At 36.8% G+C, this 15,779-nt stretch overlaps 1 protein-coding gene across 1 annotated transcript; it reads left to right on the plus strand.

The window, feature by feature from the left end:
- Positions 1–3,276: 3,276 nt before the first annotated feature.
- Positions 3,277–15,245, plus strand: C1QA (complement C1q A chain). The gene is made up of 3 exons (XM_053690185.1): positions 3,277–3,353; positions 6,914–7,083; positions 11,528–15,245. Exons 1-3 carry the CDS (start codon positions 3,328–3,330, stop codon positions 12,097–12,099), a joined length of 768 nt encoding a protein of 255 aa, XP_053546160.1. The 5' UTR covers positions 3,277–3,327; the 3' UTR covers positions 12,100–15,245.
- The last annotated feature ends 534 nt before the right edge of the window (positions 15,246–15,779 follow it).

Raw genomic sequence — 15,779 nt, forward strand, 5'->3', positions numbered from 1 at the left:
TCAGACGGGCAGAAGTCTTCATCGAAGCCGGCCATAAGAGGTCCTCCAGACGGGCAGAAGTCTTCATCCAGGTGGCATCTTCTATCTTCATAGATCCAACGCGGAGCGGGTCCATCTTCAAGACATCCGACGCAGAGCATCCTCTTCCAACGAAGTCCAACTGAAGAATGAAGGTTCCTTTAAATGACGTCATCCAAGATGGCGTCCCTTGAATTCCTATTGGCTGATAGAATTCTATCAGCCAATCGGAATTAAGGTAGAAAAAATCCTATTGGCTGATGCAATCAGCCAATAGGATTGAAGTTCAATCCTATTGGCTGATTGGATCAGTTAAGGGCTATTTGTAATTTAGTATAGGGTAGGGCTTTTTATTATTTTGGGGGGCTTTTTTATTTTATTAGGGGGATTAGATTAGGTGTAACTGGTTTAAAAAACTTGTAATTATTTTATTATTTTCTGTAATTTAGTGTTTGTTTGTTTTCGTACTTTAGATAATTTTTTTTAATTGTAGTTAGTTTAGGTAGTTAATTTAATTACAGTGTAGTGTTAGGTGTAATTGTAACTTAGGTTAGAATTTATTTTACAGGTAAATTTGAATTTATTTTAACTAGGTAGCTATTAAATAGTTAATAACTATTTAATAACTATTGTACCTAGTTAAAATAAATACAAAGTTGCCTGTAAAATAAAAATAAATCGTAAGCTAGCTACAATGTAACTATTAGTTATTTTGTAGCTATCTTAGGCTTTATTTTATAGGTAAGTATTTAGTTTTAAATAGGAATAATATAGTTAATGATAGTTATTTTATTTAGATTTATTTAAATTATATTTAAGTTAGGGGGTGTTAGGGTTAGACTTAGATTTAGGGGTTAATAAATTTAATATAGTGGCGGCGACATTGGGGGTGGCAGATTAGGGGTTAATAAATTTAATATAGTGGTGGCGACATTGGGGGTGGCAGATTAGGGGTTATTAAATATAATGTAGAGATCAGCGATGTTGGGGGCAGCAGATTAGGGGTTCATAAGTATAATGTAAGTGTCGGTGATGTTGGGGGCAGCAGATTAGGGGGTTCATAAGTATAATGTAGGTGTCTGGAGCGACAGATTAGGGGTTAATAATATAATGCAGGTGTCGGCGATGTCGGGGGCAGCAGATTAGGGGTTAATAAGTGTAAGATTAGGGGTGTTTAGACTCGGGGTTCATGTTAGGGTGTTAGGTGTAGACATAAAAAGTATTTCCCCATAGGAATCAATGGGGCTGCATTAGGAGCTTTATGCTGCTTTTTTGCAGGTGTTTTTTTTCAGCCGGCTCTCCCCCATTGATTCCTATGGGGAAATCGTGCACAAGCACGTTTTACCTGCTTACCGCTAACGTAAGCAGCGCTGTTATTGAGGTGAGATGTGGAGCTAAATTTTGCTCTACGCTCACTTTTTTGCGGCTAACGCTGGGTTTCTAAAAACCCGTAATACCAGCGTTACTGTAAGTGAGCGGTGAGGGAAAACTGCTCGTTAGCACCGCACAGCCTTACCGACAAAACTCGTAATCTAGGCGAATGTGTATTTTCTTTTTTGCAAAATAGATATCCCCACCTCTGCTAGTGAGCTAAACAGGGGTATTCCACGGGTGTAGCTGAAATCCTGGTCTGGTGTATTCTGTAAACATTTTACCCCTCCAGTTCTCAACATTTTTTTTCTTGTAAATGAAAAGATGGTGAAAATGTGTTAAAATACTTATTACTAGTATTCACATATTGCCGCTTTAAAAAGGGACACATATGAAACATACAAATGTCAGGGCGGTTAAAATAAATGTTTTGAACAATGTTTCATTAAAAGAACCCTGACATTTTAGTATCTGACATGTTTTCATAGGTTGAAGCCATCTAAGAAGTGCTGAAATTGGAACTTTATAAGCTCCATTCATTAAACATTGGGCAGACATCACTGCGAGCGCACAGTATACGCTGTCCGCATTTTACATAGCACAAGCATTTCACAAGTATTGCTTGTGCAATGCTCCCCCCCGCTCGCTGTGATCTGGGGCTGTTAACCCTCTGGATCGTAACGGATCAGGATGATTTCAGTTGTGGCAGGTAAGTTAAGCAGCAGCTGTCTTAATCGCTGTTTGGTAAATGGAGTCCATAGTGACCGCTGCAAATCTGAAAATGGCTTCTTGAACGTTTGAAAATGCCCCAGTATCAGCAGGGTTTAAAAATCCTCTCAATGTTTAATGCACATTATCATCTGAAAAGTGCAACATTCTAACCTGTTTTACTACTTTGTTCATCAATTTACTTATTTTGTGACTCGGTAGCAGGCACCAAATTTTACCAATTTGAGTTCTAGGCATTTTTCTCAATTAATGGGACAGTAAAACACCTTGAGATTTTTGTATAACATATTTAGTTATATGTAATGAAACAACTTTGCAGTATGCTTTCAATATTTATGTTGTCTCCTTTTCATGGAATTTAGCAATTTCTAATGCTCAGAACAGGAAATGCATCCTGCTGACTTCTCAAGACTAACTCTGCTACATATATTTTACTAATTGGCTTTATCAGATAACTGCAAAACAATGCATTTTATACTAACTTTATGACTGTAGGTAGCCTTGTTGTCTGCAGATTAAAGACCAAATTGGCTGTTCCAAATAAGGCAAATGGCGGGTGGGGTTTGGATATTTAAAACTAATTGCAATAAAAAAGGATTTTAATTTATTTTCAAAACGTATAGACTTGGAGACTTGGCTGATATGTTATTCTATTGCAACACAACAGAAATGTCTTGTAATTAAACGGTATCTACTGTTCCTGTATTGGACATACTTAAAACTTGCTACTTAAGATGCAAATTAGCTATATGTAAACTCACTTTCCGTGTATAATCTCTGGAAATGATCTTACAATGCATTTAATTTACCTTCAGCCCTCGTGGCTACAACTGTGTGGGGCATACTGCCAGCAGACATCTGGTGCTATAATACATTAAACTATTCAATTTTATCACAGTAATAACAATGTAGCTGTGTGTCTGAAATAATACTCTAGACATGGCACTGACGATCTGGAAGGTAGGAAGAGTGCAGCTGATATGGGCCCCAGGGCCACAAAACAGGAGAACTAATGTCACAACAAGCTGACAAGTGCCTATGCCCTGATGTAGGTTTCACTGTATGTTGAGCTCAGAAACTCTTATGATCTATAAAACATAACAAAGAGGAAGTAAAATCTGTGTGATCTCACTCCAGCGAGTAGCTCAGTCTCCAGCTTCCCCTTGTGCTGACCAGAGTCTTCAGGGCCCTTCTAGAGGACAAACGTGGATGAGTATCTGGAAAGCGTTTATGAGGTAGGTTTTATAGTGCACAGAAGCACAATAATGATATTCTGGGTGTTAGGTGTCTCCTGCTGATTCTGTAGCACTTTGTTATTCTGAAGAAATCTTAGTTTCAGGGTCTTTGCATTTCATTTGAGGGATTGTCTGCAGTCATTGTCACTAATTGTCACATTAGATTACAGCTAGGGTTGCCAGCACTCTGTAGGTGACTGCACACAATAGTCTGTGTGTCACACAATGTCCCTCCACCAAACCTCTATCTTAAAACCCACTCTTGATCCTACCATGTATATTTTTCACAACTAAGCAGTAATTTTAACCCTTGGCTGCCAGTAACATACACATTATTAATTGCATCTGTTTTTGGCCAGTTGAACAGTAGAGATTTGAACCCCTTGACTCACCCTCATACATTTTTTATCCATTTAACACTCATGGACCTAAAAAAAAACTGAACATTTAAGTGTCCAGTATTTTTATGAAGATTTAACTGAACAGCCTCCTAAATACCAAACTGAAAGCTAATATTTTCTATCATGCATTTGAAACATCAGCATTTCAACACATAAAGTATATATTTTATGAAACAAGCTGTTTACATTTATATAATCAGGAAATTAATATTACTGTAGTTTCCTTTGCTCACTGATTTTGCACATATCATCCAATCAATACGCAGCATGTAGGGATCTCAGGGATCTGCATTCTATGGAATAAACCACAACTTCTCTGGGGGGGGGGGGTGTAAACATTACAATTATTTAGAGTTGTATTGCAGGAATATCAGGAGGGGAAATAATGAAAGTACATTACAAAGTTATTGTATTTTTTAATTATGCATAATTAAAGGGACAGTCAACATTCTTATTGATGTTACATGAGCAGAATTATATAGCATTAACGTAGTGGTGTCTGTAGGAAATAAAGCAGGTTAAAGAGCTAAACCCCCCCCCCCAAACTTTACTCAACTTACCTTCCACATTGTACTCTTCTGTTTTGCTGTTTTTGTTTTTTTTAAAAGCGCTTCTCTGACTCACTGTCTAATCACAGTGCATCCAATTGCACCATTGAACAGCACTGGGTGTAGTTCAATGGCACAATTAGAGAAATTTGAGGTTATTGTCCCCTTAAAGATTAAAATGCTACAAGGTTGGAAGTTGGTACTGGTGATATTCTATGGTTTCTTCCTGAATTTCTGATTTAAATCTTCTTTTCTCCTGGCTAGAACAAAGTATATGCACAAATGTAACTGCGGTGTGAGTTTCTGGCTACACATTATAGAACTGGTTTCCTACAATAAATATTGGGGATCCTATCACCCCCAATACAACTGCTGAAGAAGTTTCATCTCAGTAGAAAGATACAACATATTTGTGGCACTTTTTTTCTTCTTGTGAATATATTTTAAATTCTCCCCATTAGGCTGCAAGACTGTGAAGAGGAATTGTAACTAGACTAGTTTATACTTTTTCATGTAATATGGATCATGCTATTACACAATCTCTCACTAGCTGTGTATGTAATGCATTGCACGTCTCTGACAAATGGTGAATATAACCTTTAAAGGGATATTAAACACTTTGAGATGGAAATATAAAATGATGAATCACATATACAAAAAAAAACTTTGCAATATACTTTCATTATTTATTTTGTCCCCCTTTCCTGTAATTCCATTCAGAAATTGTTAGCTTCTCAGTTCCTGTTAGAAATGGAAGTGCAGAACACTGTTATATAACGCACAGCCATTGGCTGCACACTCTAGTGACCTATTTATAACTGTCCCTAATTGGCCACAGCAGAGAAGGTAACCTAAGTTACAACATGGCAGCTCCCCTTGTTTTATAGACACTAAAACTTTACAATTATTTTGTCAACATTTAAAAACTAATGAAACTTTAAAACATAAATCTACATGTTATTTTCAGAATAATCTTTTCTTTGAATATTTCATTCTATCTAGCATTTATTTAGTGTAATGTCCCTTTAAAGGGAGAGCAAGAAAGTCAATTAATCAGGATACGGATAGACAATGCAATTTTAAGGTGGTTTTAAATTATTTCTGCTATCTAATTTACTTTGTTCTCTTGGTATCCTTTGTCAGAAACATATATAGGTAGGCTCAGAAGCCTCAATTACACCACTGGGAGTTAGCTGATGATTGGTGGTTACATACATTTGTCTCTTGTCTTTGGCTCACCATATGTGCTCATCTAGTTCCCAGTAGTGCATTGGTGTTCTGGATCTGACTTTTACTATGTGTTTAGCTCCTTTACAGGGGTCAAACACATAGTTATATGTAAGCAACAGTACCATAATAAAATGTTTTAACACATTAGAGCATTTTTGTGCTGCACCTTTATGCCCTTTTAGGACAGTACCTCAGACAACCAATGCTCAGCCAATTACAAAACAGTTCTCATAAAGATAAAAACAGAAAATAAATAGACCTAGATGTACAATGTTTGGAGATAACTCTGCAGTTTCTATCAGATCCTATACCCTACCCCTCTATCAGTTGATGCTTTACCAGATGTAAGGTTGTGGTGTACAAGTTTCCAAGCTCTGCTCAGATGAATGAGTTCCCTAATTAGTTCTGCGCAAAACGCGTCAATCACACAGTCTCTGGCACTGATGTCATGGCATAGGAAAACAAGTCAGGAGGGGATGGCAGCCATAATACTGATACCCATGTGATAAATTAAACTATTATCAGAAAAACCCTCTAAAGTCATGGCTTTATACAATTTAGGTACCAGTGTACCAGGGGACTATTAAAGCTTAATGTGTCGATAGGGAGTTTTCCGCTGTCTGTTACTATGATCTAGCCACTTATTTGGTCATTTGACATCCTACAAAAACCTCCTTTTGCCGCGTAACTGACCACCAATATAGCTGTGGGTGTTGTCATTATAAGCCAATAAGTAACCAGTCCCCGGAAATCATTCAGTTGTACAAAAACATTCACTTCCTGATAATTTCACTGTCACTATTAAGGGACATGAAACCCAAAATTCTCTTTCTTGAATCAGATAGAGCATATAATTTTAAACATTTTTCATAGTATCCTTTGTTAAAAAGCAGCAATGAACTACTAGGAGCTAGTTAACACATTGGGTGAGCCAATAACATGAGGCATATATGTGCAGCCATCAATCAGCAGCTCCAGAGCCTATCTAGGTATCCTTTTCAAAAAGGGATACTAAGACAACAAAACAAATTAGAGTAAAACTTGAGGTAAATTTGAAAGTTATTTACAATCACTAGCTCTATCTGAATCATGAAAGAAGAAAAAATGGGTTTCATGTCCCTTTAAACAACATTAATTTAATCTTTTTTGTGTACAAGACATATTTTATCATGTTAAATAGAACTCTAATATGCATTATAAAAAAACAATTGTATTCAACGTCCCTTTAATTAAAACTATGTCATCATGAAGGCCTCTGACATTTCTGGCTGTATCCTCAGATTGTTGACAGTTGCTTTAGTGTGGTAGATGGAAAATGTTAATAAAATGGACCTGAGCACAAGGTATCTGCACTTCCATGTGTATGTCTTGTTTTATTCAGGTGTAAAATGACGCAGACGGTATGGTTAGCCGCCATTTTGTTGGCTGCAGTTCTGGGATCAGTTCTGTCCCAGTCAAACGTGTGCCAAGCACCTGATGGAAAAGATGGTCAGTCTGGGGTGCCTGGTCGTGAGGGAAGACCTGGACCAAAAGGTGAACGGGGACCAGCCGGTGAGTACTGTCTGCTGGATACTAATATCTGACCCATGGCCAAAGTTTGTGTACAAGCGAGAAAACAAGTGCCGGTATAGGTTACAGTGTAACAAACACATTTCTTTCATGATTCAGATATAACCTTGTAAACAACTTTCTAACTGACTTTTAGTTTATCAAATTTGCTTCAGATCCTAAACTGAAGGAGCAACAATGCCCTACTGGGAATTAGCTACACATATTGCTTGAGCCAATCACAAGGGGCATTTAAGTGCAGCCACCAATAAGTAGCTAGCTCCTAGTCATGCATTGCTGCTACTGAGCCTACTTAGGTATGCTGTTCAACAAAGGATTCAGAGAGAAGAAAGCAATTTAGATAGAAGTATTTTGGAAAGTTCTTAACATTGTGGGCTCTATCTGAATCATAAAAGAAAAGTTTTGGGTTCCAGTTGTCTTTACTATGCCTAGTTTAGAGGAGAGAACTTATAGAGGTGATATGACATAAACCCTGTGGTTTGTAAAGTATTCAAGAGAGTTGAAAGTTAAAATAAAACTATCATGATTTAGACAGACCATTCAATTTGCTTATATTATCACATATTTGTTTAAAAGCACACCTAGGTAGGCTTAGAAACAGCAATGCACTACTGTGAGCTAGCTGCAACACAAATAGTAAAACATATTTTTGACTGAAGCCAAACAATGCAGATTATGTTAATGGTTTTAGCAAAATAAACGCCTAGATTACGAGTTTTGTCGGTAAGGCTGTGCGTTGCTAACGAGCAGTTTTTCCTTACCGCTCACCTACAGTAACGCTGGTATTACGGGTTTTTAGAAACCCGGCGTCAGCCGCAAAAAAGTGAGCGTAGAGCAAAATTTAGCTCCATATCTCACCTCAATACCAGCGCTGCTTACATTAGCGGTAAGCAGGTAAAACGTGCTCGTGCACGATTTCCCCATAGGAATCAATGAGGGAGAGCCAGCTGAAAAAAAATCTAACGCCTGCAAAAAATCAGCGTAAAGCTCCTAACGCAGCCCCATTGATTCCTATGGGGAAATAAAAGTTATGTCTACACCTAACACCCTAACATGAACCCCGAGTCTAAACACCCCTAATATTACACTTATTAACCCCTAATCTGCTGCCCCCGACATCGCTGACACCTACATTATATTATTAACCCCTAATCTGCCACTCCGGACACCGCCGCCACCTACATTATACTTATGAACCCCTAATCTGATGCCTCCAACATCGCTGAACCCTACATTATATTTATTAACCCCTAATCTGCCACCCCCAATGTCGCCGCAACCTACCTACACTTATTAACCCTTAATCTGCCGCCCCCAAAGTCGCCGCAACTATATTAAAGTTATTAAACCCTAAACCTAAGTCTTACCCTAACCCTAATACCCCCCTAACTTAAATATAATTTAAATAAATCTAAATAAAATAACTATCATTAACTAAATTATTCCTATTTAAAACTAAATACTTAACTATAAAATAAACCCTAAGATAGCTACAATATAACTAATAGTTACATTGTAGCTATCTTAGGATTTATTTTTATTTTACAGGCAAGTGTGTATTTATTTTAACTAGGTAGAATAGTTATTAAATAGTTATTAACTATTTAATAGCTACCTAGTTAAAATAAATTCAAATTTACCTGTAAAATAAATCCTAACCTAAGTTACAATTACACCTAACACTACACTTTAATTAAATTTATTACCTAAACTAACTACAATTAAATACAATTAAAAAAAATCAAAAGTACGAAAAAACTCACTAAATTACAGAAAATAATAAAATAATTACAAGTTTTTTAAACTAATTACACCTAATCTAATCCCCCTAATAAAATAAAAAAGCCCCCCAAAATAATAAAAAGCCCTACCCTATACTAAATTACAAATAGCACCTTAAAAGGGCCTTTTGCGGCGCATTGCCCCAAAGTAATCAGCTCTATTACCTGTAAAAAAAAATACAATACCCCCCCCAACATTAAAACCCACCACTCACACAACCAACCCTAATAAAACCTAACACTAACCCCCTTGAAAATCACCCTACCTTGAGAAGTCTTCACCCAGCTGGGCCGAAGTCCTCAACGAAGCCGGGCGAAGTGGTCCTCCAGATGGCAGAAGTCTTCATCGAAGCCGGTGAGAAGAGGTCCTCCAGACGGGCAGAAGTCTTCATCCAGGCAGCATCTTCTATCTTCATCCATCCGGCGCGGAGCGGGTCTATCTTCAAGACATCCGACGCGGAGCATCCTCTTCTGGCGTCTTCAAACAGAATCATTGTTCCTTTAAATGACGTCATCCAAGATAGCGCCCCTTGAATTCTGATTGGCTGGTAGAAAAAATCCTATTGGCTGATCCAATCAGCCAATAGGATTGAACTTCAATCCTATTGGCTGATCCAATCAGCCAATAGAATTTTCAGAATTCAAGGGATGCCATCTTGGATGGATGGAGGAAGATAGAAGATGCCGCCTGAATGAAGACTTCTGCCCATCTGGAGGACCTCTTCTGGCCAGCTTCGATGAAGACTTCTGCCCATCTGGAGGACCACTTTGCCCGGCTTCGTTGAGGACTTCGGCACGGCTGGGTGAAGACTTCTCAAGGTAGGGTGATCTTCAAGGGGTTAGTGTTAGGTTTTATTAAGGGGGTATTGGGTGTGTTTTAGAGTAGGGTTGGTTGTGTGGGTGGTGGGTTTTAATGTTGGGGGGGTATTGTATTTTTTTACAGGTTATAGAGCTGATTACTTTGGGGCAATGCCCAGCAAAAGGCCCTTTTAAGGTTTACTTGTAATTTAGTATAGGGTAGGGCTTTTTATTATTTTGGGGGGCTTTTTTATTTTATTAGGGGGATTAGATTAGGTGTAATTAGTTTTAAAAACTTGTAATTATTTTATTATTTTCTGTAATTTAGTGTTTGGTTTTTTTCGTACTTTAGATCATTTTTTTCAATTGTATTTAATTGTAGTTAGTTTAGGTAATTAATGTAATTATAGTGTAGTGTTAGGTGTAATTGTAACTTAGGTTAGGATTTGTTTTACAGGTAAATTTGAATCTATTTTAACTAGGTAGCTATTAAATACTTAATCACTATTTAATAACTATTCTACCTAGTTAAAATAAATACAAACTTGCCTGTAAAATAAAAATAAACCCTAAGATAGATACAATGTAACTATTAGTAATATAGTTATATTGCAGCTATCTTAGGGTTTATTTTACAGGTAAATATTTAGTTTTAAATAGGAATAATTTAGTGAATGATAGTAATTTTATTTAGATTTATTTAAATTATATTTAAGTTAGGGGGTGTTAGGGTTATGGTTAGACTTAGATTTAGGGCTTAATACATTTAATATAGTTGCGGCAACGTTGGGGGCGGCAGATTAGGGGTTAATAAATATAGGTAGGTGTCGGCGATGTTAGGGACGGCAGATTAGGGGTTAATAAAATTTAACTAGTGTTTGCGATGCAGGAGGGTGGCGGTTTAGGGGTTAATAAATATTTTATAGTGGTGGCGATGTCCGGTTCGGCAGATTAGGGGTTAAAAAAAATTCTAGTGTTTGTGATGTGGGGGGGCCTCGGTTTAGGGGTTAATAGGTAGTTTATGGGTGTTAGTGTACTTTTGAGCACTTTAGTTGAGAGTTTTATGTTACGGCGTTAGCCCATAAAACTCTTAATTACTGACTTTTAAATGCGGTACCAGTCTTAACAGGAGGGGCTGTATCGCTCACTTTTTTGCAGACTCGTAATACCGGCGTTATGCAAGTCCCATTTAAAATATAGGATACGCAATTTACGCAAGTGGATTTGCGGTATTAACAAGTCTGGCCAAAAAAGTGAGCGGTGAGCCTGTCATTTCAAGACTCGTAATACCAGCGTTAGGAAAAAAGCAGCGTTAGGACCTCTTAACGTTGCTTTTTAACCCTAACGCAAGACTCGTAATCTAGGTGAAAGTGTCAATCTGTTCTAATAACATCATACTATGTTGATATGTTACTCTATTGGAAGATTGCAGATGAATGTTGATGTTGGCACAACTGAAAATATGAACCCTGGCTTCTTTTAATAACATTCAAACACTGCATTATATGAGATGAGCTTCCTTAGGGAATATGTCATAACTATAATGTAGCCAAATATGTCAAAGATCTGGAATTTGTTAATAATACTATCTTATTAAAACCTTCAGAAATATGAGCCTGTAAACCTCATTTTATGGAGAATGTAGGAGAGGTGTCAGCTACAATATTTAATGTGGTCAGTGAGGTTTGAAAAAAGAGAGAAGTAGGTTTGTAAAAGACAATAAAAACGAGTGAATCATAAGACATAAGTTACCATACAGGTTTATTTTCTAATGCAGACACATAACTGTTCTCCTGAGTGTGCGAGGATCTCTGCTTTGTATTAATTATGTATATTTGTTCTTATAGGGTTGCCTGGTAGTATACATGGGCAGGTTCCTATAAAAGGTGATGCAGGTGACCCTGGATCTACTGGGGAACCTGGTCCAATCGGGTACATAGGTCCACAGGGACCACTTGGTCCTTCAGGAAATCAAGGACCAATGGGATCCAAGGGAGAAATGGCCAGTATCGCAGACCAGAAGCGCCCAGCTTTCTCTGCCATAGAACCTAAAGTTCGAGACGATATGGTGGTGTTTGGCAAAACTATAACCAACCAAGAAAGCTCATATGATGTAATCACAGGCAAATTCACCTGTAAGGAGCCTGGTTATTATTACTTCAACTTTCAGGTGGTTTCCAATGGTGATCTCTGCCTCTATTTTGTCACCCAAAAAAATACAAAGAAGGAAAACATACTCGGGTTCTGTGATAGTAATCAACAAGCTCGTCCTCAGGTGAATTCGGGGGGCACCGTCCTAAATCTCAGAGCGAAAGATGAAGTCTGGATTGAGACAAAGGGACAAAGCAAGAATATTGCTCACTCCTCTGCAGCTACCAGCATCTTCAGTGGCTTCCTGCTTTATCCTCAGCAAGAATAAACAATGAATAAAGACACCAGTCTAAGATGTTTGATTCTGCATAAGATTGCAGCAATTTGCTAAAGGGACATTCTACTAAAATTGTTCCATTGTGTATGTAAATAAGCATTTTTTTTTTTACTTATAGCCATTTCAATGTAAAGTGAAACAAATGCACCAGTATTAGTTGTGTACTTCCAATTACGGGACATCTAGACCTGTGTAAGAAACACCAGGATTCAGGGGATAAAACTGTGAGGTAGTTCTATGGCACAATACCTTATATTTATAACTGATTACTAATGAGCATAAGTAGGAAGTACTGATTACTAATGAGCATATGTAGGAAGTACTGATTACTAATGAGCATAAGTAGGAAGTACTGATTACTAATGAGCATAAGTAGGACGTACTGATTACTAATGAGCATAAGTAGAAAGTTCTGATTACTAATGAGCATAAGTTGGAAGTACTGATTACTAATAAGTAGAACGTTCTGATTACTAATGAGCATAAGTAGGTAGGAAGTTCTGATTACTAATGAGCATAAGTTGGAAGTACTGATTACTAATAAGTAGAACGTTCTGATTACTAATGAGCATAAGTAGGTAGGAAGTACTGATTACTAATGAGCATAAGTAGGAAGTACTGATTACTAATGAACATAAGTAGGACGTACTGATTACTAATGAACATAAGTAGGACATACTGATTACTAATGAACATAAGTAGGACGTACTGATTGCTAATGAGCATAAGTAGGAAGTACTGATTACTAATGAACATAAGTAGGACATACTGATTACTAATGAACATAAGTAGGACGTACTGATTACTAATGAGCATAAGTAGGACGTACTGATTACTAATGAACATAAGTATGACGTACTGATTGCTAATGAACATATGTAGGAAGTACTGATTACTAATGAGCATAAGTAGAAAGTACTGATTACTAATGAGCATATGTAGAAAGTACTAATTACTAATGAGCATAAGTAGGAAGTACTGATTACTAATGAGTATAAGTAGGAAGTACTGATTACTAATGAGCATAAGTAGAAAGTTCTGATTACTAATGAGCATAAGTAGAAAGTACTGATTACTAATGAGCATAAGTAGGAAGTACTGATTACTAATGAGCATAAGTAGGACGTGCTGATTACTAATGAACATAAGTAGGACGTACTGATTGCTAATGAGCATATGTAGGAAGTACTGATTACTAATGAGCATAAGTAGGAAGTACTGATTACTAATAAGCATAAGTAGGAAGTACTGATTACTAATAAGCATAAGTAGGAAGTACTGATTACTAATGAGCATAAGTAGGAAGTACTGATTACTAATGAGCATATGTAGAAAGTACTGATTACTAATGAGCATAAGTAGGAAGTACTGATTACTAATGAGCATAAGTAGGACGTACTGATTACTAATGAACATAAGTAGGAAGTACTGATTGCTAATGAGCATAAGTAGGAAGTACTGATTGCTAATGAGCATATGTAGGAAGTACTGATTACTAATGAGCATAAGTAGGACGTACTGATTGCTAATGAGCATATGTAGGAAGTACTGATTACTAATGAGCATAAGTAGGACGTACTGATTGCTAATGAGCATATGTAGGAAGTACTGATTACTAATGAGCATAAGTAGGATGTACTGATTACTAATGATCATAAGTAGGAAGTACTGATTACTAATGAGCATAAATAGGACGTACTGATTACTAATGATCATAAGTAGGAAGTACTGATTACTAATGAGCATAAATAGGATGTACTGATTACTAATGATCATAAGTAGGAAGTACTGATTACTAATGAGCATAAGTAGGACGTACTGATTGCTAATGAGCATATGTAGGAAGTACTGATTACTAATGAGCATAAGTAGGACGTACTGATTGCTAATGAGCATATGTAGGATATACTGATTACTAATGAGCATAAGTAGGACGTACTGATTGCTAATGAGCATATGTAGGAAGTACTGATTACTAATGAGCATAAGTAGGACGTACTGATTGGTAATGAGCATATGTAGGAAGTACTGATTACTAATGAGCATAAGTAGGAAGTACTGATTACTAATGAGCATAAGTAGGACGTACTGATTACTAATGAACATAAGTAGGAAGTACTGATTGCTAATGAGCATAAGTAGGAAGTACTGATTGCTAATGAGCATATGTAGGAAGTACTGATTACTAATGAGCATAAGTAGGACGTACTGATTGCTAATGAGCATATGTAGGAAGTACTGATTACTAATGAGCATAAGTAGGACGTACTGATTGCTAATGAGCATATGTAGGAAGTACTGATTACTAATGAGCATAAGTAGGATGTACTGATTACTAATGATCATAAGTAGGAAGTACTGATTACTAATGAGCATAAATAGGATGTACTGATTACTAATGATCATAAGTAGGAAGTACTGATTACTAATGAGCATAAATAGGATGTACTGATTACTAATGATCATAAGTAGGAAGTACTGATTACTAATGAGCATAAGTAGGACGTACTGATTGCTAATGAGCATATGTAGGAAGTACTGATTACTAATGAGCATAAGTAGGACGTACTGATTACTAATGATCATAAGTAGGAAGTACTGATTACTAATGAGCATAAGTAGGACGTACTGATTGCTAATGAGCATATGTAGGAAGTACTGATTACTAATGAGCATAAGTAGGACGTACTGATTGGTAATGAGCATATGTAGGAAGTACTGATTACTAATGAGCATAAATAGGACGTACTGATTACTAAAGATCATAAGTAGGAAGTACTGATTACTAATGAGCATAAGTAGGATGTACTGATTACTAATGATCATAAGTAGGAAGTACTGATTACTTATGAGTATTAGGGGGAAGTATAACAGTTATAAGTTTGCAAGAGCACACAATAACAACAGTGTTTGCTGCCATGTAGTGCTACAGTTAGCTGTGTGCTACCTACCTAGAGTCTTCAACAAAAAATTCCATTAAAACAAAGGAAATGTAATAATTGGAGTAAACTGGAAAGGTTTCTTTAATTGTATGCTCTGCCTGAATCATAGGAAAATAAATATCTTTTTCCATATACTGTACCTTTAAAGCTTTCACAATAAATCTTTCTAGCTTTTTTGTTGGAAATTAGCAGCAATGCACAATGTTTATTGAATTTATATTCTATGAAGCTTTTAGGACACTGAACCTTTTATCTTTGTTCAATTCACCTGGTTAGGGGAAGCTTATTGTTTTCCTGGGGTAATTGTGTCTTTAACAGTAAGGTTTTTCAATGTATTGTTTGGTTTGATTTTGCTGCATAATTACATTAATAGAAAGTGATGGTAATTTTTATGGTTTAAGCACACAAATTATGTTAATATAGATGATCAGTGCAATGTCGCTAAAAATTTTTTTTAATTACACCTATATATTTATAAAATTGTATTCTTACTTTTTAATTACGACATATGTTAGCTCCGCCCCCGTTCCCTCCTTGAGTTTTTCACAGTGCAGTAGAGAGCAGTCCTACACGCTCTCTGCGTATGCATGACGCTCTGCTAATGTGGAACTGACTCACACAATTACATACAATAGCAATGGGAGATACGTATGTGCAAGTGTTGCTTGAATCAGAGGCGTAACTAGAAACCACAGGGCACAGGTTCAAGAATCTAAGAAGGGCCCACCC

This window comes from Bombina bombina, chromosome 8 (genome assembly GCF_027579735.1).
Source record: "Bombina bombina isolate aBomBom1 chromosome 8, aBomBom1.pri, whole genome shotgun sequence".
In the NCBI taxonomy this organism is placed as follows: Eukaryota; Metazoa; Chordata; class Amphibia; order Anura; family Bombinatoridae; genus Bombina; species Bombina bombina.